This window comes from Hippocampus comes, unplaced genomic scaffold (genome assembly GCF_001891065.2).
Source record: "Hippocampus comes isolate QL1 unplaced genomic scaffold, H_comes_QL1_v1.1 scaffold82, whole genome shotgun sequence".
Lineage (NCBI taxonomy): Eukaryota > Metazoa > Chordata > Actinopteri > Syngnathiformes > Syngnathidae > Hippocampus > Hippocampus comes.
This window is the reverse complement of record NW_017805135.1, coordinates 1,259,287-1,286,162: the sequence shown is the minus strand read 5'-3', so window position 1 is coordinate 1,286,162 and position 26,876 is coordinate 1,259,287. Positions and strand designations below refer to the sequence as shown.

At 43.9% G+C, this 26,876-nt stretch overlaps 3 protein-coding genes across 4 annotated transcripts in view; 1 reads left to right on the top strand and 2 right to left on the bottom strand.

Moving 5' to 3' along the window:
* Nucleotides 1–8,015, top strand: part of larp6a (La ribonucleoprotein 6, translational regulator a) — an 8,628-nt gene extending 613 nt beyond the window's left edge. The window contains exons 2-4 of the mRNA XM_019866558.1: nucleotides 79–696; nucleotides 5,353–5,551; nucleotides 6,694–8,015. Of these exons, the coding sequence (XP_019722117.1) occupies nucleotides 79–696; nucleotides 5,353–5,551; nucleotides 6,694–7,791 (1,915 nt within the window). The 3' untranslated portion in view covers nucleotides 7,792–8,015. The remainder of the gene's footprint in view (nucleotides 1–78; nucleotides 697–5,352; nucleotides 5,552–6,693) is intronic.
* Nucleotides 8,016–10,758: 2,743 nt separating this feature from the next.
* Nucleotides 10,759–17,610, bottom strand: tm2d3 (TM2 domain containing 3). 2 transcript variants are annotated; one of them, XM_019866795.1, is made up of 6 exons: nucleotides 17,450–17,610; nucleotides 17,101–17,202; nucleotides 13,743–13,906; nucleotides 13,463–13,637; nucleotides 12,201–12,276; nucleotides 10,759–12,111 (listed from the first exon to the last, which is right to left on the bottom strand). In XM_019866795.1, exons 1-6 carry the CDS (start codon nucleotides 17,547–17,549, stop codon nucleotides 11,946–11,948), a joined length of 783 nt encoding a protein of 260 aa, XP_019722354.1. In that variant the 5' UTR covers nucleotides 17,550–17,610; the 3' UTR covers nucleotides 10,759–11,945. The 2 variants fall into 2 exon arrangements, with proteins under 2 accessions (XP_019722354.1, XP_019722353.1); XM_019866794.1 differs by lacking the exons at nucleotides 17,101–17,202; nucleotides 17,450–17,610 and adding exons at nucleotides 14,375–14,476; nucleotides 14,724–14,884.
* Nucleotides 17,611–18,155: 545 nt separating this feature from the next.
* The window catches only part of tars3 (threonyl-tRNA synthetase 3), a 10,049-nt gene continuing 1,328 nt past the window's right edge, over nucleotides 18,156–26,876 (bottom strand). The window contains exons 2-19 of the mRNA XM_019866764.1: nucleotides 26,571–26,654; nucleotides 25,917–26,104; nucleotides 25,715–25,838; nucleotides 25,146–25,270; nucleotides 24,930–25,047; nucleotides 24,587–24,651; nucleotides 24,405–24,483; nucleotides 24,166–24,312; nucleotides 23,344–23,442; nucleotides 21,820–21,986; nucleotides 21,550–21,712; nucleotides 21,251–21,388; nucleotides 20,920–20,997; nucleotides 20,751–20,851; nucleotides 19,563–19,667; nucleotides 19,381–19,453; nucleotides 19,177–19,291; nucleotides 18,156–18,559 (exon numbers count right to left, since the gene is read on the bottom strand). Coding sequence (XP_019722323.1) covers nucleotides 18,411–18,559; nucleotides 19,177–19,291; nucleotides 19,381–19,453; nucleotides 19,563–19,667; nucleotides 20,751–20,851; nucleotides 20,920–20,997; nucleotides 21,251–21,388; nucleotides 21,550–21,712; nucleotides 21,820–21,986; nucleotides 23,344–23,442; nucleotides 24,166–24,312; nucleotides 24,405–24,483; nucleotides 24,587–24,651; nucleotides 24,930–25,047; nucleotides 25,146–25,270; nucleotides 25,715–25,838; nucleotides 25,917–26,104; nucleotides 26,571–26,654 — 2,118 coding nt within the window. The 3' untranslated portion in view covers nucleotides 18,156–18,410. The remainder of the gene's footprint in view (nucleotides 18,560–19,176; nucleotides 19,292–19,380; nucleotides 19,454–19,562; nucleotides 19,668–20,750; nucleotides 20,852–20,919; nucleotides 20,998–21,250; nucleotides 21,389–21,549; nucleotides 21,713–21,819; nucleotides 21,987–23,343; nucleotides 23,443–24,165; nucleotides 24,313–24,404; nucleotides 24,484–24,586; nucleotides 24,652–24,929; nucleotides 25,048–25,145; nucleotides 25,271–25,714; nucleotides 25,839–25,916; nucleotides 26,105–26,570; nucleotides 26,655–26,876) is intronic.

Genomic DNA, 26,876 nt, shown 5'->3' with positions numbered 1-26,876 from the left:
GGTGAACGCCTTCATGCGTTCCCTCTCCTTCCTGCTGCCCCCCTCCTGGCTGTGTGTCAGCCTGTGCTTGTGAGCCAGTGAGTGCGAACAGACGCCGCCACGGTCCAATCCCAGAGCTCGCTTCCGAGCTACAAAGCCTCTTACATATGAGGAAGTAGTCGCAGTAGCCGCGGCTGTACACGGTGGTGGTGGTGCTGCTGCTGCCTCCTCCTCACCTTGCAGCCCTTCGGCCTCTCCAGCTCCAGGCTGCGTCTCGCCGGCTCCGCAGGCCGCTCCGTCGGACGCTCGGATCTGTGTCGGTCTCGCGTGGCAAGCCGTGGAGCGCGTCTTGGGAGCTCCGTGGGTCCTCCTCGGCTATAGTAGCAGTCGATCGGCGTCACGTCCCGCCTGCCTCCTTGACTCGAGCTCGACTTCTGGAGGCGCCTTCACCGACCCGGGGGCGAACATGAGCGCGGCCGCGGGGATCCCCACCCCGAGCCTGAGCCCCAGTCTCAGCCTCAGCCCGTGCTCCCCCGACTCGTCCGAAGAGGTCATCACCGTGGACCACCAGCTCTCTCAGGAGATGGGTACGGTGACCATCACGGTGGCCATCCAGGCGGCAGAGGACGAGGAGCCCGAGGAATTCTCGCCCGGGCATGTCGACTTTATCGGCGGCAGCTGCAGCGAGGACGAATTCGGGAAACACGACAAGTCGAGGTTGGTCATGAAACACGCTCACGCATACACGATGAGACACTTAAAAGTTGATGTGAGGTAAATTTGATTTAAAAAAGAAACTCACCGTTGTTTAAGTTCAAATGTTACTTATTTCGCAATTCGGCTCATCTCATGTGTCATGAGTTGAAGCGAGATGAGTTTTGAATTGGAATTAAACCTCGTTTTCCTCCAATTCATGTTTTTGTAGTACAGGCAGCCGATTCACAAGTAGTTACCTCGCGGCACTTTTTAGAGTAAGCGGCTTTTGAACCAACTCATTCATCTGCTTATTTGCATTTTAAGCATGTAAACAAACTGGAATATTATACGGACGTTTTTATGTAATTTATTTTTAACCTATAAAAAATCAAGTATAAGTTGTTCATTTAAAATAGCTACTGCAGTTGAGGAACTCTGTTCACATTTGGGGGTGTGGGAAAACATTGTTTGGAGTTACTGCCTCACCAGAAAATTCAATATATTTCATATTTATATGTGGGACACATACGTTATGTCCTGTGCTTTTAATATGAGGCAAATTCTGCCTATTTAAAATACCCCCCAAACTACATCATGGGGGGGGGGGGGGTGCAAGTGATGGCAACTAACCTTAGAATTGGAAGTGAAACACACATAGAACAATTTGGCTGAAGTGACAATAAGTTGGTATTGGTTTTAAAAAACATGTGCTAGTGCCACTTCAACTAGACTGTGGGTGTCCATCTGACTTGAAGAGTTGAGTCAATTGTGATTTGGGATGTTTTTAAAGCATTAGGTGCCACACCCAATGCCTTAAAAATAACGACAAATGTCAGATGTTGGTGTGGTATTGTTTAAGATGTCACTAATGGCAAAGACATGATAAACACAGAACCAGAAGTGGAACTTGTTCCAAAATATTTCGTGGTTTGAGCAATTCTGTCCTACCCTGTATTAAAAGAAAATGTGGACATAATTCCTGTTGTGTGCCCATTTGAGAGAATGGGTGAGATGCATTTGGAATCACCTCTACACTGGAAAATGCCATTAATTTCATATTCATATGAAGCAGGTGTTGTAAGCAGCGCCCTGCCTGCGAGTACCAGGTAACCCCCAAGGAACCAGGTGCTCTAAAAATAACTCGCAAGTGATGACCTAGCAATGTCGTAAAAATGATCTTTTGAAAACGTAAACACAGTTTGCTACCTTGTTAAATTAGTAACATGATCGGTGTCTTAACATGGAGGAATATCATTAACTATTAACATTAGCGCCATTAACTGTCATTTGAGAAAAGTGTTATTTCACAAGTGTGTATCAAACTGGTTGCTCTCAGTTCCAAAAAGGTTCGTGACGCCTGATATCCAGTTTATGTGGAAACAAAAGTTGCCTCAGTCACTTTTAATATGCGGCAATTTCCATGCGCATTAAAAGTAATCTTTGTTGGCCAGTGATAGCAAATACACAAATGTGATCACTATAAAAACAGAGGTTGCAACAAAAGTGGTTCGAGCCTCTCTCTTCTGGCTGCTCAGCACCGCGTGGCTTAAGTGACAATCCGATGATAATTATATTTCTAAGGCTGTTTTGGTCTCATTTGGTAGTGTGGGAAGGATTGCAGTTGGAGTCACTTGGATGATAGAAAATGACATTATTTGCGTATTTAGATGGAGAACGCGTGACAACAAAAGATACCTAATGCACTTCTAACAGAATGGTCCCTTGCCATTAAAAACACCCCACAGTGTGAATCTCGATCAATGGAACGATTATGAATGATTACGACTTGAGTTTTCATTTCTCAACCCATTGCTTCAATAGAAAAGAGTGAAAGTGTAGACTAGCAGATTTTCCTGGCTTTCTTTGCTCGAGTAAAACCACATGCTCAACAGGGGCTGGCACGGCAGCAACAGCCAACGGACAGCGCGTTTGTATGAGGCGATGGAAGCGTGTAAAATCCTTGCACTCGAGGACTGCCCGAGCGGTCTGGCGGGAATGGCTCAGTGTTACTGGACTACCAGACACCCGAGGGAGATAAAGGATGATGCCTTCACCTTAATCTCAACCGCCAACCCTCCCTTGCGTCCCTGCCTGCTATTTTTAGCCCGTCTCTTGAGAAGTTCTTACCTGGACTGTCTGAGCACAAAGTGTGGCCACGCCCGGATGGCTTTATAGCACACAGTGCTTTGTGCGGCACCTCCTTGTGTGGTCGCGTTGCCGTTTTTATTGCGGGTGTCGGGAGATGAGAGGATTGGTAGCTGCCAGCTGGGTGTTCACTGGTGTATTTCCGACAGAGAATCTGTTGTTATAATAATAATAATAATAATACATTTTATTTGTGGGCGCCTTTCTAAGCATTCAAGGACACCTTACAACAAGCAGCTAAAAACACAAATACAATGTTAAAAACAGCATCAAATAAAATAAGATAAAATAAAACAAAATGGATTGATTTATGGTCAGAGTGAATAAGCTTGTCTAAACAGATGATTTTTTGCAGTGGGACAGGGGAGAAGCCCAGCTGCCAATAGTGCGTGTGTGTGTGAGTGTGCGTGCCTGTGTGTGGAAGGGGGTTGGGGGGGGGGGCACAAGCAATTACCCTCTCCCAAATGGGTTTATACATGCCTATACTGTATCTGAAAATATACAATAAATCATTTCCAACCCAATTTACATTCCCCTTAAGTATAAATGATTTACGGATTAATTTCGGAAAAAAAAGGCACTCAATACGTAGTGACCGTGTACAGTATGTTGTTTTTGCAAACTGTAAAAATAGCAGTCGTCAAGCCATAACGAGACCCCCTGTGTTAGCTTAAGCATCTTAATAGCCATTCCATGGAGAAAAACTACACGAGGCAGACTCAGGGGGGGTGGCTAATCTGGGGACAGCACAAATACAGATTAATTTATGATGCTAGGTTCCACAGGGGAAAAAAATGAATTTGTGAAGAATGCGGGGGTTCACTTATCTCTGTTTTCATTTGCTTTATTTCCAGTGGGAGACACTGGAATGTCCATGGTTGGATGTTGGAGATTCCACAGAACTGTTCGGTTTTGATTCATGTTGGCGCCCTCTTGTCAAAGAGGCTCACACGACTCATGTGAAGGATTATGCCAGCTGTGCGGTCAGCTTGCTAGAAAGCTGAGAGAGAGCGAGAGAGAGAGGGAGGGAGGCAGGGAGGGAGGAATGGATGGGGGATGAAAAGAGGATGCGGAGGAAGGAGATGAGTCATCCTGACAAAAATTAATTCAGTCCCCCCCTTACTTCTCCTCTGCTTGTTTGTACGAGACTTGGCGTTAAAATTCCCCTAGAGCAGGAGTGAGGTAGTAGTTTTGCTGCCTATTCTCCAAGGGAACATTGGGACCGTGCACCTCTCAGATGGAGAGGTCTTGGCACCAAGACCTGTGACTCACTGTCTCGCTGGAGCGATGGGGTTGTGTGGGGGGGTTGCGCAATAATCAGGTTACGTCAACGACTAGTAAAGTGATTGTGTTGAATGCAAAATGTAGTAAAAGGAGATTCTGTGAGAGTGGGAGAGCCCTCTTCCCACGCATGCAGTTAAGTACATGTTATCATCCAGAGTGTCCCAACAATCATAAGCTGTCCATTACACTACAACATGATGTGTTCTTTCCATTTTTCTTTCCAAATTGGAAAATAGTGGAAATAAACTGTTGCCATCATAAATGTTTTGGTAACTGCACAGGGTGATTTAAGTAACATTTGTCATAGTAGAAAAAAAAGATATATTAAAACAAACGAATGCAAAGATACAAAACTATGAGAAAATGTTAAAAAAAACGTTAGAGGAAAATTATGAGTATAACAGAAAATATCAGAAAATAATTCAAAACATACCAAAAACATTAAATTAAAAACATACTTAAATGTTTGAACCAAGACAAAAACGCAGTCAAGACTTGCCCACTCTTGTCTGACTGAAAATATGTTTAAAAAAAAATGGAACTATAGATGACAAAAAACATTGGAAAAATTACCCGCATCTTACAGAAAAAAATACAAAATACAAGATAGACAAAAATACAGGAAAAAAAAAATCAAAGGATATTGGACTAATACAAAAATATTGCAGGAAAAATACGCAAATGACGTAATTGGTTTGTGCAGGATGTATTCCTGTACAATTACAGAACAATTAAATTTAAAAGAAAATTCCCAATATTACACAAAAAAAAAGCAGAATATTTTTGGGGGTGAAATAGTCCAAAAACGGTTCTTCGGAGAAAAAAAAAATTGATCACACAACATCGGTGCCGAGATTTCAATCCGGAACTTGTCGACTGTGTGGTCGACTGCTAACCACTAAATCAGTGTTCTACTTAGATCAATGCGTCATGTATTTGACTGCTCTTCAGGCAGCAAGATTACTTCAAAACAACACAATTTTTTCCCCATGAAATTTGGGTAAAACTCCCCAAAAACCTGGGTAAAATTAAGGCTCGATGCCCTCTTTTTCACTGTTGCAGTCTACGTGCATCGGGGCTAAGGTGAGGCAGTGCCTCATAAAATCCATTCGATGGAATTCTGGTGTGACATTTCTCATATTGATCCCTCAACAGGACCTCAGTAGAACAGCAACAGGTCTGAATGACATGTACAGGGATTTTCTGGTCTTGTCCTGACAATGACACAATTATATTGTCTCACCACAGTGGTGCCGGGACCAGCGGCGGGGAGCTGGAGGAAGAGAGCTGGCAGCCCCCTGACCCAGAGCTCATCCACAAGCTGGTGACCCAGATTGAGTACTATCTGTCGGACGAAAACCTGGAGCATGACGCCTTCCTTCTCAAGCACGTGCGACGCAACAAGCTGGGCTTTGTCAGTGTCAAGTTGTTGACCTCCTTCAAAAAGGTAACCATGGCGATATTGATTGTTGCTTTTGTCAGTGGTTGTCAGCTAGTTCCTGGCAGTTAAACTGCTGATGCTTACATGGGCAGGTTTTCCTCGCATTTTCATGCTTTCCATTTCGTCACTTGGGTGCTACAAATTATTCAACAGGTTTGTTGTATTGCCATGTTTTTGACGACATGGCTTAGTCCTCCACGTCGCTCCGGAGATAGCGCCATACCTGCGCGTTAAACTGCCCATTGCACATTCTGTCGACTTTAATTTGCAAACCAAAGTTATAAAGAAAAGATGGACTCTGATTGGCTGCAGTCGTGTACGTTTCTGCTGTGTCTGGTGGAGTAAATATGCTCACAGATAGCGGCTTGATTGCCCTTCGGAAGGTAATCGACAAGGTGGAGGGATTTCGGGGGGGGTTCTGTTTCTCTGCGGACTGGTACTGGGCCACGGACTGGTTGTTGAAGACCACTAGTCTATAAATCCCCCCCACCCCACCCCAAATACACCCAGGGTGGGGGGGATACATACAATATATTATTATTAAGATTATCAAAGGAAGAAATATAGGAACATAAAAAGGGGGGGGGGCAAATAACAAAAAAGGGGGGGGGGCAAATAACAAAAAAGGGGGGGGGGCAAATAACAAAAAAGGGGGGGGGGCAAATAACAAAAAAGGGGGGGGGGCAAATAACAAAAAAGGGGGGGGGGCAAATAACAAAAAAGGGGGGGGGGCAAATAACAAAAAAGGGGGGGGGGCAAATAACAAAAAAGGGGGGGGGGCAAATAACAAAAAAGGGGGGGGGGCAAATAACAAAAAAGGGGGGGGGGCAAATAACAAAAAAGGGGGGGGGGCAAATAACAAAAAAGGGGGGGGGGCAAATAACAAAAAAGGGGGGGGGGCAAATAACAAAAAAGGGGGGGGGGCAAATAACAAAAAAGGGGGGGGGGCAAATAACAAAAAAGGGGGGGGGGCAAATAACAAAAAAGGGGTGGGGTGAGCAGTCACTCATTTGCATGAGCCAAGACACTTTCAAGAAGCAAAAGTACGATGTTGAAAGTCTGCCTATCTTTGAGGTATTTTGACGAAAGCTGACTAAATGTTATTGAAACAGTCTCAGCCATGTCATGCGAGCGTCTTGTGTTTGCAGGTGAAACACTTGACTCGCGACTGGAGAACGACTGCTTTCGCCCTGAGACAATCCAACCTCCTGGAGCTCAACGACGAGGGCCGGAAGGTGCGGCGTAAATCGGCCGTGCCGGTCTTCGCCAGCGAATCGCTGCCCAGCCGCATGCTGCTGCTGAGCGAGCTGCATCGCTGGCCCGAGCTGGCCCAGCTCACGGAGAACGGAGGCGGGGGCGGCGAGAGCGGAGCCGCTCAGCAGGAGCAGCTGATGAAGCTGCTGCTCAAAGCCTTCGGGACATACGGCGCCATCGCGTCAGTCCGCGTCCTCAAACCCGGCAAGGACCTGCCGGCCGACCTGAAGAGGCTGAGCGGCCGCTACGCCCAGCTGGGCACCGAGGAGTGCGCCATTGTGGAGTTCGAGGAGGTGGAGGCGGCCGTCAAAGCCAACGAGGCCGTGGGTGGCGCGGATGGCGGCAGCGGCTCGCCGGGCTTGAAGGTGGTCCTGATTGGCACCAAACCCCCCAAAAAGAAAGTCCAGAAGGAGCGGCCCAGCGAGGACGCACCCCCCACAGGGATGCGCAAAAGCCGCTCGCTCAACAGCCGAGTCCGAGAGCTACAATACCACGCGGACGACTCTGCCTGCAGTTCCTCGGACACGGAGAGCACGCCCACGTCGCCCCGGCCGGCCCGCAAGTCCCAGTCCTGCAACAAGCTCAGCCCCACGGCCGCAGGTGTTGCCTTCCAGAACAATCACCTGTCACCCCGCAACAGTCCGTGGTCCAGCCCCCGTGCCAGTCCCTGCCTCCAGCGCAAATCGGCCCACTCCCACAAATCGCCCTTAGCCAGCCAGGGCCGACTCAGCCCCGAACCCGGGCGCCGCTGGGCCGATTACTCGTCCGACAGCAGCCTGACGCCGTCGGGCAGCCCGTGGGTGCAAAGGCGCAAGCAGGTGGCTTCACAGGAGAGCAGTCCGGTGGGGAGCCCGATGCTGGGCCGCAAGATCCAGAATGCGGACGGCCTGCCCCCGGGCGTCACCAGGCTCCCGCGGGGCCCCGACGGAACCCGCGGGTTCCACTGCGGGCCGCTCGCCGAGAGAGGCAAGAGTGCCGCCACCCAGACTTGACGTGTAAAATGCATCCTGCTCGTGCCTAACCTGAGCGGCCCCCTCGCCTCTTATTTGACACTGTAGATCTATTTTTCTTTTTTTTTGTTTGTTGAGTGGCTTGTTCTATTTTTATACAAAATGTTGTGTTGACTTGGTGACATTAGTTCTTTGCTAATGGAAATTTGAGTGGATTTAAGTTGTTGTTGCTTCAAGAGAACTTCCCCTACATCCATCTAAAAAAATGTCAAAGGAGCTGTGTTTTTTTTTTTTTTGGGAGTTTTTTGCCCCCAATGACCCTCCTCTTTTAAATCGAAGTGTTCTGTCCTAATGTGTGACAACCTCACACTATGGATTGGTGTATTGATATGTACGTGGAGATCACAGTCTGCCTTTTTTGTGTCGGTCTGCATTTTGACATGCTATTTTAAGGAGAAGTCAACAAAAACAATTGTTGACAATAATGTTACGTGCGGCCACACTCGTCTAAACACGGTTTTCCGATTGTATGTTGCGTTTATGGAAGATGAATTTAGCAGCACGTCCACTCGTTTGTTCTCCTTTTCAGGGGGCAGCCATTTTGCCACTTGCGGTCGACTGAGAATAAAATCACAGTTGCGCAGGCAATGACCAATCACGCCACACCTGTTTGGTCATGTGACATTCGCAAACTTAGCCGTGATTGGTTATTTGAGCCCTTGAGCAACTGTGACATCATTTTCATTCGACAGCAAGTGGCAAATCGGTCGTCACCTGAGATGGACAAAAAACGTTTTCGGGTTTTTTTGTTTTGTTTGTTTGTTTGTTTTTTTCGACATAATTAATATTCCACTAATACAGTATTAATTCGAATACTGTGTTTGGACTCGTGGGGCCGCATAGAACTTTATTGTAAACTTTTTTTTCCGTTGACTTCCCCTTGAAAGCAAGCCCATACTCTCTCCGGGTTGGACAGGTCATTTCTCTTTTAATTTACACTTTTATCATTTAATTTCAGATCTACTTTTGGCAATGGAAGGGCCTCTTTTAGCCGTGAATAATTTTTTTTCAGCAAGTATCTTTTGTTTATTTATATTGAGGGTTTTTTTTTTCTCAAACAGAACTTAATTTCTCCTCAGAGTGAGGGTGAGGGATGCTCAGGTCGAGCAAGAAGAGATGTTCCCATGTTTGCTCTACACCTGAGCTGGGGTTGTTTGTACAGTGCAAATCCTGTCGTGCAAATAAAGCACTAAAACTGCACGTATGCTTTTGTTTGTGGCACGTTTTACTGACTTGATGGCTCACCTGTCGAAATGGTTGGAGTTGGAATGCAGAGTTGTCATACAAGAGTGTTGGAATGGAAAGAGAAATCATTCAGCTGCACCAGGCCTAAAACATGTTTGTTCAAATGAGGTGTGGCATTAAAGGTTAGGCATGAGATCATGTCGGCGTTCAAGGAATGACTTACTTGCTGCTGTGCTTGGCTCAGCTCGGAAAGAAGAAATACAAGCGCAGTGTTGACATCATGCGACGATAGAAACAGTCGGTAAGAGTAAGGCTGTATGGAGCAAAGTGAAAACTTTTAAAGGACGGTTGCATGATATGGTGCCGATTTGACTCGGGAGAGAAATCCTCAATCGTTTTGTTGCATCACATGCATGACGCATGGATAATACTACTTTAATGTCATGGTCGTACAAAAAGAAAATAAACTTAGGCACAGTTCTGGCATCATGCCACGATGCAATGAGTAGATCAGTTTGCCGTCCGGCTTTTTGTCATACTGAAAATGTCAACACTAACTGCTTCCTGTTGCCTCGCTGAACTCAAGTGAAGAAAAACTTGAATGGCATCACATGTTCAAGGTGTTGCAAGTTAACTTCCATATTATCACGGTAAGCAGATCTAGTACATATGATGCTCAAAACGGAGGCTTTTTGTTAGGTGTTGGAAAGTTGGAAGTGTGGACAGTCATTTGGTTATGTTGCTGCCACAGAATAACAGCTGTGGTGAAAACTGTGCAAGATATGATGCATACTGCTCAAAAGTTTTAAATCACTCCGCTTGCTTTGACATGTCAAAGTAGTAAGCCACTGCAGTCAAAATGGTGAATTCAGAAATTTTGTCCTACACTGATGCCACAGCCATAGAAATACGCTTCTGTAGTCCAGACAATGCAAGATATGTTGCTTGCTGACCGCACAAATGATGTTTGGGTTCTCACACATTAATGTCACTCGCATGAAAATAAGCTTCTTTTGTCAAGACAACGCATGAAATGCTGCTACGCTGTGACTATTTGAAAGAAAGCCCCTCGTGCCCCATCAACTAGCGTCTATAAGGACAAAATGAGAAGGAAAGAAAGAGTCCAAAGTAAAGGGACGGCAGCGGCTTTTTATAGACTGCAGTTTCCACAACTTAAGGTAGGCTCGGAACGCACCATGGCAACCGCAGAGGAGACACCGCGGGGCGCCGTTTCACGACGACAGAAGATGGATGAGAGGAATTGGTGGACTTGAAGGTCCGTTGAGGTCGGTCACAATAAATGTTTTCGCATTGGCAACGATAAGATGACAGTGGGTGAATGCCTTTTATGAAACAGGAATGAATTCACTTTGTTCTCTTTTCTTCCTAAAAAGACCCCCCCAAAAAGTGCCCTTTTTGTGGTCAAACATCATTCGCACATGATTACGCTATCATCCTCATTACGGAATGCTGCATGTAATTGCCAGGCTATGATTAAATGGGATTATCATGATTATGAGGGATAATGGTTTAATGTTACGCCCCCTCCGCATCCTCCCGTCGACCATTATATCTAATTTTCCTCTAATCTCAGAGCAAAATTCATTCAAAGACTCCCACATTAATTTCCAAACAGACTCATCTTTTTTCTTTTCGCCTTACAATAATCATCATATTGTACTTCCAACGCAATCTCATGTGCTCCATTAGCGGAAAACTTAGTTTGCATCACTGAATATTAAAATGGTTGCAGTCAGGCAAAAACAGATTTGATAAGATTTTATTATACACAACTCAGGAAATGTTATTTACAGTGTTTTCAACAAAAAATTAAACACACATGAACATTCAATTGCACATGGCAAACATTTTCAAGAAAAGGTCCCGCGGTGAGAGGAGGGTTAGCGCTCTGAATATGCTTGCTTATGACGTCACTTCCTGTCAAATCCTATGATCCGATCAGTTGTGCATTTGCATCATAGTAGGAAGTGTGACAAATTAGTGTTAATCTGGACAAACGCACAGTAAGAGATCATGTTGGCCGCATTGCAAAGTTGATGACAGCTCCAGTTAGCAAAATGAGAGAAAATTGTGACAGCTGTGGCCTGAACATCTCTTCCAGCTCAAACACTACCGCTGAAAATGCAAGAGTGCTGAGTTGACTCAATCCCCGCCATTCGGCATTGGTGCTATACTTAAAAACAGAGAAAAGGACAGTTTTTAGCAGTCGTGTGAGAGGGGCTGAATGATTTCCAACAATAGAGAAGCCATCCTTGGATTTATTTTCTTATAATTGTGGCCTGAACTTCTGTTCCAGCTCTGACATTACCTCTGATGCCAGAAATTTGCTGGGTTGACTTCACCGACCTATTCCGCGAGGGCGTAATTTATTTAGAAAATGCTGATAAAAATGCCAGGTTTTTTTTTTATCGGCAGTGTGAAAGGATCAACTTTTGCCGAAATAATATTTTTATGACAATACTGTAGAGTGACGGGCAGGGGGTGAAGTTCTTTACATTTGTGACACATTGTATCGCTCAGCATGTCACCTGATGGCGTCTGCGTCAATTTTATCCACCTTGCGCTCGGTGAAAGAAAACCAGCCATCGCAGTTTGGCGGTCTGAGACCATTTTGGCAGCTGCCTTCACGGAGCGAGCTCCCGCCAGGATGTAATTGCCGGTTCCTGGTGGCAGTGCAGCACTCCATCTGCACGCTCGCACCAGAGGAGGCTGATTGGGATGGAGCTGCTGTATGTGTGTGTGAGCGTGAGTGTGTGTGTATGCACAGGCACACACTCATCTTCATCCTCGGGTGTGAGGCAGGAAAACACTTCCTGCGTGTTAGCAGATGGGAATGCCGGGGAGGTACTGACAACGCAGTGTCAGTAGATCATCAATCCTTGGAGCACGAGCCGTGTCTCAAACATCGTAACATTGTTGGGGTTTTTTTTTTAGATGTAAAGAGAACCGTCCGCCGGGCCCACGTAACCCACGGCGATGAGAAGCACGTCTATCAAAGTCCAAATGCCCAGTCCTCCGAAGCTGAAGAGCTTGCCCAGACCCTCTCTCCACTGGCCCAGGTAAAAGCGGTCCGCCCCAAAACCGCCCAGTGTGATGCTGCACAATAGTGGACACAAACAAAAAAAAATAATAAGCAGGTTGCCCACGAAAGGTATTATAAAGTCTTTTGTAAGCTTTGATTATACCTGAGCGCCAACGCCGTGGACCACTTGTATCCCCCAGTCCAGTTGCAATACAAACGCTTCTGAAAACGCCTTTTGCCTACAAATAAACAAGTGTGAGTAGACGTAACATAGCAGCTCATGCTTACATGCTTAAAATTAAGCCATTGGAGTTTTGCAATGGCCGAGGGGCTAATTATTTTTATTTTTTTTTGATAAAAGAATTGTTTTATCAAATTTATTTTTTTTTTTGTGACTTTGTTCCTCATAAAACTGAATTCCCTCCTGTAACAACAAAATAACATTTTTGTCTGGTATGATGGTATACAATGGTTTTGAACAGTCACGGTGTCAAAAGTGCTAAAGGGAGCTTTAATCTTCTAAAAATTCCAACTTTTAAATGATATCAAACTCAGATGCATTTTATTTTAAATAATTTTAAAAAATCAGACCAATGAAATCATAATTTTGTAACAAAGCACAGGCCAATATCAGATTGGGATGGTATGATAACCATAACGAAAAATATTAGTTTCATGGTATCATAGTATTAAAATGACAGCTCTAAAATGACTTTTTTCCCCCTTTAAATATGTGAGTGAATAAAAGCAGCATTTTTTTCCCCCCCACATTGAACACAATATATTTCATTCATCTATGTTAACATGTGTCTACTGTTTTAATTCTCCTCATTAAATCACAGTGTCCCATCACTGGTGAGCTGTTTTTAGAACAGAACTGTGCACTACTCATTTTGCCCTTGAGGCTAATGAGAACACGCTGGCATCATTCTTTTTCTTTTCTTTAGGACAAAGCCCATTAACAGAGCAAAAAGGCACCCGTGTTTGAAGCGCCTCTTTCGTCTTGCTAACTCCTTCCTCCTCCTTTCCCTTTTTGCTAAAAAAAAAAAAAAAAAGTTAATTGGAGACAATTAACTTCATAGAGGTGGCTTGTTTACTCAACATTGTAAGCAGCCAAGCATCTTGTAACCTGCTTAGGCGTCCCCTCCAAAAAGTAAAGCGCTCATTATCAGTGACTGCCATTATTAACTGTTACTGAAACCATGACCTTTTAAAACCAACGTTAATCATCAAACCGGTTATCATTCCATACCTAATTGGAACTTTTTTTTCCATTTCATTGCAAGGCATTTCAAACACTTCAGAGCACTTTCGGTGATAAAATGTTAATGTATGCTCCGCATTTTCATTTAAAAACATGACCAAAAAAAAATGCATAACGCCAAACCAAAGCAAGCGTGTTGCAAGGATTCTTCAGAAGCGTACCTAAACAGTGAACGTGTTCCAAGACATCACAGGTGGCATTGTAGCGCTGCCGGGGGCAGGCCACAGTCATGCAACTGGTGGAGTTGGAGCAGCGGTACTGCCTCGAGTCCAGCTGCCAACAGAACTGACAGGTGACGGAAAGAGAGAAGTTGCTTTGCTGTTGGCCAAACTCTCCCTAAACAAAGCACAAAATTAAAATCAGGGCTGAGACACAAGAAACAATGCAATAAGGAATGATGACTCAAAAAAAAAATGAAAGGAGGAAAAAAAAACAACTCACAACACAGTGAATGCCTTTTTTGGCTTTACAGGAGAAGGAAGTTGGTTTCCCGTAGGTGCAATTGTGTTGATAATTGCACTGCACGCAATCAGCGGGCAAGCGAGTGCAAAGTCCCCCACTGGGACATTTGAAGGCATAGCTCTCATCATTACCAGCGGGAGAAGCTGCAATCAAAGACAGAAATGTAAAAAGGAATAATTCTTCCTGCATATAAAATATGAAGGTAGATGCCTGCTCCTAATTTTGGGCCACCTCTGGCTGTAAAAACCTCAGAATTCATAAAACCTGGAGACATGGGACACCCTTATAAGTTGCATCATTCGTAAATTAAAGTAACTATTGTAGATGTATTTGCGAAAATATGACATTACTGTGCCGTGATGAACAATGAGTCCATGTCATCTTTGCTTTTAAATTTTCGTTTGACTTGCGAAGAGATTTAAGGTTTATCCTGTATGTATAAACATTTGTTTGCGATGCAAGCAAAGAGTATGGCTGAGGGAGAAAAACCCTCAATGCATTGACCAGGAATCAAACCCCAGCAAGAATTGTACAACTGAACCAGTAATGCCTTGCACATGAAGGAAGACAACACACAACTACAGCATAGTACGTGAATGAATGAAGACTACCCGTGGCTGCAGCAGGCACCACCGGGCTGGTGATAACCGGGCCATGTTGGGCTTCTCTGGCGTACGAGGGATCCTGGCCGACGTGCGGGGAGCTCAGATATCCTTAACGGGCAAACACAAGCATCAATCATGGTGGTTACAGTCGATCTTTTGCACATGACAAATCACTGCTTAAATCGAAATAACCATCACAAAAAGCTAATTACGTCATATGTGAAATGCGACATTTGATGGACAAGCAGCCCCCGGGCGCAGCTAGCTAGCCGTTTTGAGTTTTAGCCTGATCCGCTTACTGTGCGCTTTTCTATGTACATTTTAAACTTTCACAGTCAGCACGGAAGGAACGTACCATTGACACACTGCAAAAAAAGGTCCGTACACAAGAGGAGTCCGATTCCGTAGCTTTTGAGGAATCGTCCCTTGTCAGGTCGCCACTGTTGACAAGCCATTTATCCCTTGCTTGTCTTCCTTGTTGCGTCCTCCTCCTTTTTTTCTCTTTGGTTGCTTGCTTGTAGCGGTTGGTGGAATGAAGCTCATTGTTGCTCTCTGTGGCCACATGAGGTACAACAACAGCAGCTCATGATTTCTTCTCTGAAAGGTTTGGCTTTTACATACTGATTATCAGTTTGACGCTGTTGAAAAACATACTGAGGATTCACTTCTCAAATGTTAGGTTTTTTTTTTTTTTAAACATCCACATCAGACATGCTTATCAATATGACGTTTTGTGACCTTAAAAATTAGAGCAATGGAATTAATTCTAAAACTTAACATTGCTAATGTGCCATACGTGTTAAACTGGGTTGAAAATAAATAAATGATATAAATAAAATTTGCATTTTTTTAATTAAAAAAAAAATTAGATCAATTGTTATGTTTACAAATGTTTTTTTTCTAACTGAACTTTAACCTGGTTCAATCTGACCCACAACATAAAAGGAGGGTTAAACCACTAACTAACCAGTTGTCGGAAGAAACACTGAAATGAAGGTAACATAAGTCTTGATAAGGTAAATGCCTGACTTTTTTGGAGGGTACAAAAACAAAACAAGATGCAGTTCAACATTTAATTTATTTCCCTTCAAAACAGAGACCGCAGGCCAGTTACGTCGTCATCATTCATAATGGCAATCGACAAACACATTTCTTGAACCCACCAACCCTCTCTGATCAATCACAGTGACATTTTGCCCCATTAACAGACACATTCCCAGTACCACTTTTATATGAGACATTTTTTCAGCAATTCTATTCTCATCTGGGGAAGACTGAGGTACTCAGACACCCCGCTTGGCTCATCAAGCACCATCAGAACTCCTCTTCTGCATTTCGGCAGCGGGCCTGCTTTAGAAGGCTCATGCGGGCCAGCGCATCGGCCACCGATACTTCGCCGTGGACTTTGTTATCCCTGGTACGCACGTTGACGCCGCTGGTCATCTTCTCCTTCTCGCCGACCACTGCCAAGGCATGACGAGATCAACACCGGTTCATGCCAAGTAACACAGCTCCCCTAGCACATGGCCCCCGCTTGGTGTTGGTGAATTTGTCACTGATGGGGTGTTAGCCAGCACAAAACTCAGGGGAAAATCAGACCAACTGTTGAGTCTAATACAGTCTAAAATTCTGTGAAACGAGCAACATGAACGAGTGATGTGAAAAGTGAGCCCAAAATGGTTTAATGCTAATATTTTCAATGTAGGGACTGTACTAAAAAAGTAAAGAAAAAAATAACAATAATTAGGTGAATATAAACAGTCAATATTCTGCATGTAATAGACACAAAAGTTAAGATTCAATTATGGCTGACAACTGGATTGGTTTTGTCAGACATGGAATAAATCCACGAAAAATGACTTCCTCACCCTTTCTCTCTGGAGTATGGCCTTCATACCAGATGCCATTATTGCACCTTTTTGAGCCATTACTTGGAACAAGGCTTCTGTATATCTTTATCATCAAGGAAATTTTGGCAGGGATTTTTGTTTATTGCTTATTTTCCCCACTGTTTGACTCTTGAAGCTATTACAACACTAACAAAATACTGATTTTGTTTCGTGTCAAGGCAACACCTTACCCAGAATGAAGTTATATTGGGCCAGTTGAGCATTGCGGATTTTTTTATTTAAAAGGCACCCAGAATCCAGGTCAGAATCCGCCATCATGCCTGCATCTGTGAACTGCTTACACACCTAAAAAGCAAGAAACGGTGCCCATATGCTTTTGGTGACCTCAAGGAGATGCTCTTTGTTGTGGTTAAGACTGAAGCGAGGGGACTCACCTTCTTGGCATACTCCTCGCAAGATGGGTTGACAGGCAATACCATCACCTGCCTTGGAGAGATCCAAAGGGGCCTGGTGGTCGGGACAAGTATCACAAAAAGCGTAATGTTCGGGGAGCATTATTACTAATTTTATTATTATCATTAATTTATTTATGTACTGTTACCAGAAAGTCACTCACCATTTCCCAGCATAGTTTTCTGTCAGAATTGCAATCATTCTCTCCACGGAGCCCAAGATGGCCCGATGGATGATAACAGGACGAGCTTTGTGTATAAACATTTGTTTGCGATGCAAGCAAAGAGTATGGCTGAGGGAGAGAAACCCTCAATGCATTGACCAGGAATCAAACCCCAGCAAGAATTGTACAACTGAAGCAGTAATGCCTTGCACATGAAGGAAGACAACACACAACTACAGCATAGTACGTGAATGAATGAAGACTACCCGTGGCTGCAGCAGGCACCACCGGGCTGGTGATAACCGGGCCATGTTGGGCTTCTCTGGCGTACGAGGGATCCTGGCCGACGTGCGGGGAGCTCAGATATCCTTAACGGGCAAACACAAGCATCAATCATGGTGGTTACAGTCGATCTTTTGCACATGACAAATCACTGCTTAAATCGAAATAACCATCACAAAAAGCTAATTACGTCATATGTGAAATGCGACATTTGATGGACAAGCAGCCCCCGGGCGCAGCTAGCTAGCCGTTTTGAGTTTTAGCCTGATCCGCTTACTGTGCGCTTTTCTATGTACATTTTAAACTTTCACAGTCAGCACGGAAGGAACGTACCATTGACACACTGCAAAAAAAGGTCCGTACACAAGAGGAGTCCGATTCCGTAGCTTTTGAGGAATCGTCCCTTGTCAGGTCGCCACTGTTGACAAGCCATTTATCCCTTGCTTGTCTTCCTTGTTGCGTCCTCCTCCTTTTTTTCTCTTTGGTTGCTTGCTTGTAGCGGTTGGTGGAATGAAGCTCATTGTTGCTCTCTGTGGCCACATGAGGTACAACAACAGCAGCTCATGATTTCTTCTCTGAAAGGTTTGGCTTTTACATACTGATTATCAGTTTGACGCTGTTGAAAAACATACTGAGGATTCACTTCTCAAATGTTAGGTTTTTTTTTTTTTTTTAAACATCCACATCAGACATGCTTATCAATATGACGTTTTGTGACCTTAAAAATTAGAGCAATGGAATTAATTCTAAAACTTAACATTGCTAATGTGCCATACGTGTTAAACTGGGTTGAAAATAAATAAATGATATAAATAAAATTTGCATTTTTTTAATTAAAAAAAAAATTAGATCAATTGTTATGTTTACAAATGTTTTTTTTCTAACTGAACTTTAACCTGGTTCAATCTGACCCACAACATAAAAGGAGGGTTAAACCACTAACTAACCAGTTGTCGGAAGAAACACTGAAATGAAGGTAACATAAGTCTTGATAAGGTAAATGCCTGACTTTTTTGGAGGGTACAAAAACAAAACAAGATGCAGTTCAACATTTAATTTATTTCCCTTCAAAACAGAGACCGCAGGCCAGTTACGTCGTCATCATTCATAATGGCAATCGACAAACACATTTCTTGAACCCACCAACCCTCTCTGATCAATCACAGTGACATTTTGCCCCATTAACAGACACATTCCCAGTACCACTTTTATATGAGACATTTTTTCAGCAATTCTATTCTCATCTGGGGAAGACTGAGGTACTCAGACACCCCGCTTGGCTCATCAAGCACCATCAGAACTCCTCTTCTGCATTTCGGCAGCGGGCCTGCTTTAGAAGGCTCATGCGGGCCAGCGCATCGGCCACCGATACTTCGCCGTGGACTTTGTTATCCCTGGTACGCACGTTGACGCCGCTGGTCATCTTCTCCTTCTCGCCGACCACTGCCAAGGCATGACGAGATCAACACCGGTTCATGCCAAGTAACACAGCTCCCCTAGCACATGGCCCCCGCTTGGTGTTGGTGAATTTGTCACTGATGGGGTGTTAGCCAGCACAAAACTCAGGGGAAAATCAGACCAACTGTTGAGTCTAATACAGTCTAAAATTCTGTGAAACGAGCAACATGAACGAGTGATGTGAAAAGTGAGCCCAAAATGGTTTAATGCTAATATTTTCAATGTAGGGACTGTACTAAAAAAGTAAAGAAAAAAATAACAATAATTAGGTGAATATAAACAGTCAATATTCTGCATGTAATAGACACAAAAGTTAAGATTCAATTATGGCTGACAACTGGATTGGTTTTGTCAGACATGGAATAAATCCACGAAAAATGACTTCCTCACCCTTTCTCTCTGGAGTATGGCCTTCATACCAGATGCCATTATTGCACCTTTTTGAGCCATTACTTGGAACAAGGCTTCTGTATATCTTTATCATCAAGGAAATTTTGGCAGGGATTTTTGTTTATTGCTTATTTTCCCCACTGTTTGACTCTTGAAGCTATTACAACACTAACAAAATACTGATTTTGTTTCGTGTCAAGGCAACACCTTACCCAGAATGAAGTTATATTGGGCCAGTTGAGCATTGCGGATTTTTTTATTTAAAAGGCACCCAGAATCCAGGTCAGAATCCGCCATCATGCCTGCATCTGTGAACTGCTTACACACCTAAAAAGCAAGAAACGGTGCCCATATGCTTTTGGTGACCTCAAGGAGATGCTCTTTGTTGTGGTTAAGACTGAAGCGAGGGGACTCACCTTCTTGGCATACTCCTCGCAAGATGGGTTGACAGGCAATACCATCACCTGCCTTGGAGAGATCCAAAGGGGCCTGGTGGTCGGGACAAGTATCACAAAAAGCGTAATGTTCGGGGAGCATTATTACTAATTTTATTATTATCATTAATTTATTTATGTACTGTTACCAGAAAGTCACTCACCATTTCCCAGCATAGTTTTCTGTCAGAATTGCAATCATTCTCTCCACGGAGCCCAAGATGGCCCGATGGATGATAACAGGACGAGCTTTGTCATCGCCATCCTTTCTGTAGGTCAAATGAAGAAAAGAAAAAAATAACTATACCTGTATGGGCGTAAACTACTCAACATCATCCTTAACCAGGCAGTCTTGAGAGACAAGATACGGTTAAAGTCGAGTTAGCAAGAGACTGAGGGTGTCAGTCATTCCGTGAATCATTGAGAAATTGAGTCTGGTACAAAATCAGTCACAAAATCAAGCAAACGATTTATTCAGTCATTGAGCTCTTTTGAATTTTCCCTCTGGGTATCAAATTAAAACTAAAATTGGCAGGCTGATTCCCAAAGTGCAGTCAATTGTTTTTCTAGCACGCAAAGTTTTTTTTATTCTCCACAGCTTGCACTCCAGATAAGCAAAATTACACTGAATGGCTGTAGTAAGACTGGCGTAAGAATTTATTCCGACTCCGTCTGGACAACTGAGACATTGCGGGGAGAGGTGTGTGCAGCTCCCAATAAGTCAGTACTATCGATATCTGCTCACAGAAAGCTGGCATAATTGGAATTAAGAAGATTAATGCTGACTTTTGTCTCAATCTTATACCCATGGGCATTCCGTTGGAAGTTGCTGGGGGGGGTCAAAGCATGTCTTTGCAAACATACACCCAAAAAAACCAAAAATGAACAATAACTTGGTCATTGATTCACTGGATCATTCAGCCATTGATGCAGTGTAGCGTTAGTTAATCACCGAGTCACATAGTTAAATATGGAAGTCAGTTAGTTAATCAGTCATTGAGTTAGTCATTCATTGAGTTAGGCCCTGTTGAATCACTGGGAGCCAATTATTGAGATTGCCATCAAGGCACTGGTTTCATAATTCAATGAGTCAATCGCCAATCAGCCAGCTAGCTCCTCAGTCATTTATTCAGTTATTAAGTTTATTATTGAATGAGAATGTTAGTCGGTCAGTCGCTCATTGACGCGTTCATCGAGTCGGTCAGTCTTTCAAGCACTTCTCACCAGTGCGTCTGTAATCCGTGTGGCTAAGCCCTGTTTGCTTGGGCAAGTAGATTAAAAGGTCATCCTTAGAGCTCGGTCAGTAAATCAAAACGTGTGCACTGTGTCAGTGTTTCGATCGGGCGTCTCACCCCACAAAGGTCAGGTCGAAGCGGATGGGAAGCTGGAAGTCCAGTTGAATGGTTGCACACTGGTGGTAACGACCAATGGCGTCTTTGATTTTAATGTCAATCTATAACAGCGCATACGTAAGTGTTAACGTACACATTCTTATACTATATGTCTTTTGAGTGAGCTGACCTTGGGCCCATAGAATGCACCATCTCCTGAGTTCAGTTTCCAAGGCTCTCCAAACTCATTGAGGCTGTTCTCCAATTGCTGGCAAACATGAGTCAGTCACACATTCAAAAGCATCAAAGGAATACACCGTGAAGCAACAATCACCACGATAAACTTTTTTTTTTTTGGGGTGCATGCTCATAGCAACGTGTATAAAAATGGCTGTATTCAAAATAGCGTTTTGAACTTGAGGTAGATCTGGTGCATCTCTGTCATGCGCCAAATATTCCGTACCACAAAAAAAACTGAATCAGAATGCGTGAACCGTTAGATCCTGACCAGCGATAGATACCTTCTCAGCTTGGTTCCACACCGCAATATCACCAAGGTACTTCTCCGGGCGGGTGGAGAGGTGAAGCTGGAAGGAGAAGCCAAACACGGTGTAGACACTGCGCAGGAAGTCCAGGCAGCCTTTCATCTCAGACTCGATCTGAGGGGAAAACATTGGAAATAATCAAAGTGAGTACAAACATTTTGTGGCAAATAAGTTTAAAAAAAAAAAAAAAAAAACTAATAATAATAACTCTGGTTTCCTCCCACATTCCAAAACATTGCATAGCAGGCTAATGGATTGCACCATGCATACAATACCTGATCCATGGTGCAAAAAATGTGAGCATCATCCTGCTGGAAACGTCGCACTCTGGTCAACCCAGTCAGCGTTCCAGATAGCTCGTTGCGGTGGAGGACCCCGAAGTCAGCCAGCCTGAGTGGGAGCTCCCTCCACGAGCGAGGCCTATGGCCGAACATCAAACTGGCGCGCAGAAAACACGGCAAAGAAAGCAAATTAAATCATGAGATTTAAAAAAAAAAAAAAAAAGGGGGGGGGGGGGGGGGGAAGCAAGGAAGAGGTGGTCTAACCAGTGTCCAGGGCAGTTCATGGGTTTGAGTGCGAAGGTGTCGTCCTCCACGGTGAAGGAGAACATGTTTTCGCTGTAGTGCTGCCAGTGGCCTGACGTCTCCCACAGCTTGCTGTTATAGATATTGGGGGAGGCTACTTCCTGGAAGCCTCTTCTCCAATACTCAGCCTAAGTGAGAAACACACAAATATCATCAACAATCGGAATGCTCGACAGCAACACTTGCTTTCAACGCAAAGACCATGAGGAGTTAAGTATTCGGTGTCAGATTCAGAGTCTGGTCATGGCTGGTGACATTCTGTTTTTGGTTAGACTGAAGAAAAAAAAAAAAAAGAATGGAAAGAAGACAGCTAGCAAAGCCTGTGAAAGTCAATTTGAAATTTAACACCGGATACCCATTTATGCCGCCGCGTTGTAGCGGCCTCAACACTTATCTTATAGGTCTCAGCAGATGCTACATATAATCGTCATTTGCATTTATCGTATGCTTGATAGCATCGTATTCTCTTAATGTTTTATTCAGTCACATAGTCACTCCACCGCTTGACCGTTAATATCGCCTTCTCACACAGGCTATGTATACACGTGTGCATTTTTTTTGCTACTGAAAATGCCTCTGCCTATTTTTGCAGCTGTTCACCTCCTTTTCATGGTAGTGTTTATTTATTCATGTGCATTTTAATACTCCATATTATACGGTAAATATGCTCACAGATATTGTAGGGATTTATGATTCGTTTAGCTTATTCTTCTGTGCTGCCGCTACTCTCCATTTCACTTGTGCAAAAATGCAATTTACCCTTTGAAGGGTCTAATAATAATTTTTTTTCCCCCCCAGTGGGAAATAAGCTGATAATGTTTGCCCGAAGGTGGGTTGCCAAGATCCATTGACGACATGTGTCGTGGAGGGGGAACTGATGGAAATGGTGGAAGTGACACAGTCACACTACGACAGCTTTGCTCCAACAAGCCGAGCAATGTGAGAGACCTTCTTGGCCTCGTTTTGCGTTCTCATTCGGGCTGTGAAAGTTGTCAAGGAGAAATATGTCACAGGTACATGTTCCACCGAATGACACGTGATCGGATCTGTTCCCAGTCAGAAACCCGTCTCTTTCTCAAATTTGATAAAAGGATGACTTTGCTCAACTATTTAGATGCGGCTTTTCTTACCATCAAAAGGGCAAAAGTTAATATGAGGCTACGAGGAAAACATTCCTAAACTAATGCACAAATCACACACCTCAGGGTTGTTTCTGTTGTTTGAGTTTTGAGAAAGGAGTATGGTTGAGTCTTCAAGGTTCAGAATTTTATTATCTCGTGAACTTGACGTGGTCATGAGTCATGGCCATTTTTAAAAATACACTGCTGTCAGGATTACACAAAATATAAGTCATTTTATGGTTATATATCCATCGCTGGTTTCTTTTTAGCCTTGAATCTACTAAATGCTATTCGATTATGTGTACTTTCTTTAAAATATGCAAAATAACGTAAAACAAAATGTTCAACATGCCACAGTTCTCACCCTGATGAATTCTATGAGGGTGTTGTAGATGTAAGCTCCGCGCGGCAGGAAGAAGCAACTCCCAGGACTGAGATCGTGGAAGAAGAACAGCTCCTGATCCTGTCAAGTACACCAAACAAACAACCTTTATGAACATTTCGGGATTTGATATTCACGAAGCACAGTGCTGACATTGAAAACAACCAAACTGGTGGCAACTCGATGGCTCTTGCTGAGAAGGTGAAAAATTGCGGTCGCTAGTGAGGAATTGCCTTGTGCAACCAACCCCATGCTGGGGACCCAACTGGGGAGCGAGGATGACTAGAGCAGTTTCAAAATGGGGTCAAAACTGAGGGAGCAGAGTGAGTCCTGCTGCTGAATGACAAGCAATTTATTGAATTGAAATTCATCCATCCATTTTGTAACCCGCTTATCCTCACAAGGTTGTCGGGCGTGCTGGAGCCTATCCCAGCTGTTTTCGGGCAGTGGGCGGGGGACACCCTGAACTACTTGCCAGCCAATCACAGACCACACACAGACGAACAACCATCCACGCTGACACTCACACCCCGGGACCATTTTGAGTGTTTAATCAACCCGCCATGCATGTTTTTGGAATGTGGGAGGAACCCGGAGTACCCGGAGAAAACCTACGCAGGCAAGGAGAGAGCATTCAAACTCCCCCGTCCCCGCCTCTCAAAAAAAATACAGATATTAATACAAGTGTCAAAACATTCAAATATTCTTTAGAATGTATGCATATTACCACTACTGCCCATTACAATAAATTGTTGTGGTGTTTCAAATACAAATACATTTCTCATCAAGTGAACGCCAACTTACTTTGCTGATCTTGCGATGGTCCCTATTCTTGGCCTCCTCCTGGAAGCGTTCCCACTCTTTGAGCATCTTTGAGTCAGAGAAGGAGATCCCGTATATCCTCTGCAGCGTTTCCATGTCGGAGCGGCCCTCCCAGTAGGTGGCAGAGTTCTGACAACAGAGACAGAGAAACAGAGAGAAGATGCTAAAACTGTACATCCATTGATGTGAATGGCCAATGCACAAAGTTCTTAAAGGTGCACCTTGTAGAGCTTCATGGCTTTGATCTTGCCGGTGTGCCTCACGTGAGGACCTCTACAGAGGTCTATAAGGGGCCCGCATCTATCCAAGACCCATCATAATGATTAGCTTGGCAAACATTAAAGAAGAAGAAGCAAGCAAGCAAGCATCATGTTCACCACAGTCCTGTATTCCAGCAACTAACCTGTAAACTGTGGTCGTGGGTGTGGTGACCTTCTCGTTCAGAATGCGGCACTTGAATTTGTTGTACTGGAAAAATAAAAAACATCCGGGTTACCCAACTACTAATAATCCGGGTGATTTTGAGTCAGTTGCAATTTTCAGATGTCTCGAAAAGATTAGCCTCACCTTAAACCATCATAATTTTGTTCTTCCAAATTCTACACACACACACACACACACTACCCCTACAGAGAAAGCACACATACTGTAACCATGTCATATTATGACAGAGGTTGGTGGCGCGTGAAAGCCTTCGTGGAGGTTTGGGCTCTCTTCGTATTCATGTTTCGCAACATCTCTCTCACCTTGAACATCTTCAGCAGCGTCTCCTTGGTAACCTCAAGCCTTTCAAAGGCTTGTTTCTCCTTCACCACCATCTTGCACAAGTTCTCCAGGTCCCCAAAGTCGGTACTGGACACGCTCCTAGATTAAAAAAAAAAAAAAGTTGAATAATGATGTCATTGTGTTCACCGTTGTCATTTTTGACAAAACCGCATGGGTTGCTTGGCAGATAATCTCACTTTGTTCCATCGAGGAACATGTCGTAGTAGAAGCCGTTCTCTATGGGGGGTCCGTAACATAAACAGCCACCATAGAAGCATTCCATCGCTTCGCCTAGGATGTGAGCACTGGAGTGCCAGTACACCTGCAAGGAAAAACAATCGTAAAGTACTTTGTATTATGACAAGCTGTACTGATTGGATCTCCCTTCGCTGCTTAACATATTGGATATGTGCAAACAACTATAAAACATAATATTCTTGGCAGATAAGTCGGAATGACCTAAATCGGCTGCCATGCATCAAATAGAGAGGTCAAGGGCCACTGTAATATTAGAAAGCAAGAAGAAAAAAAATATCTCCTCTGGGCACCACTTCCACTAACTGACACAAAATTGGGTAGATGTTTCTTTCATAATATGACACATGCAAACATCCCAATGACTGATGCTTAAAATTGGGAAAAACAGTTTGGTTTGAAGTGGCAATTTTGACCAAATTGAGGGTCTTGTACTTTGACGAACCCTACATATGAGCCCCATTTGGAAACCACGATATCAAAGAGTGACGCGAAAGTCTGTCTTGCTCACTGCTTGTGCATCCTCATTCTCAAAGCGTAAAATCTCCAGCGAGCAGTCGCGCTCCAGAGGTCTGTCCAAGTCCCACAGCTCCCCGTTCACTCGAGATATCACTGCGTTGTCAGCCAGACCCTGACTGGAGGCCAAAAAGAAAAAAAAAAAATTCAATAATGCGCTGACCAAGTATTTATTTTCCATCAGCAACAATATTTACCTGATGTCACATGCCACTTGGTACGGGGTGGTGACCCAGGACGTGCCCGCCAACTGACGCCCATCGGGTAGCTCCACCGTGATGGGCTTCCCCTCTGAAGCTCTCTTGGCCCGGAGGGCATCGCTTTCCTTCTTCAGCACCTCGTAGAGGCTGAGGCGCTCATCGACAAAAGCCGGCCAGGCCTTCAGCTGCCAAAAAGGTCTTGGTTAATTAATACTGCAAACCCCTGCATTGTTGCAGTTCGACATTTGTTAATTCAAATATTTATTCTATTTGCTGAATAACTCACCCGTTCCCTGTTTTTAACCCTTAGGCCAAAGTCACGTCTGATTATATATCTTTGACACCATCTAGTGGCAGTTTGGTGTCTAGCATCTATGTTGAACTGGTAGCCTTGTCCAATAGAAAAAAATACTTTGTCGTCATCTTGTGGCATCTCTAGGGAATTACTCCCAGATTTTGACTTTTGTGCCAGAGTTTGGTGCCTAACCCCTGCTGGAAATGCATCCATCCGTTTTTTTTTTTTAATAGCACTAATCTTCAAGTTAAGTTGCTCACTCCTGTCTTGGCAGACATGCCAACCACAAAAAACAAAACAAAAAACATGCTGCCTTCTAACACATTTTGCCTGAAATTTAAAGTCAGGATATTCACCCCTTTTGCGGTTCCATCTGAATGTTCTTTTGGCTGCTTCTTCTCCTTGTTTTTATCGCCTGGTTTAGCGTCAGAGCTGCTCACCTGCATGAAAAAGAGGTACACTATCTTGAAAGGACAAATAGGCATTTTTTTAAACATGCCTGTGAAATGGTTTCATCAAAATCACCCCAAGGATCACGTGTAATGACACTTTATCCGCAATCTGTTTTCAGAGTGTTGGTTTTCTCTCTCATACACACATACACACACACACACACACACACACACACACACACACACACAAAAAAAAAAAAACAGGGGGTT

Excerpts from the sequence above, each read along its gene's own strand:
- tm2d3 (XM_019866795.1), bottom strand. The coding sequence starts at position 17,549 with ATGGCTTGTCAACAGTGGCGACCTGACAAGGGACGATTCCTCAAAAGC. Across the intron at positions 17,203-17,449 it reads TTTTTTGCAGTGTGTCAATG|GATATCTGAGCTCCCCGCAC; the intron begins GTACGTTCCTTC and ends TTGCCCGTTAAG. Across the intron at positions 12,112-12,200 it reads TCCACGGCGTTGGCGCTCAG|CATCACACTGGGCGGTTTTG; the intron begins GTATAATCAAAG and ends ACTATTGTGCAG.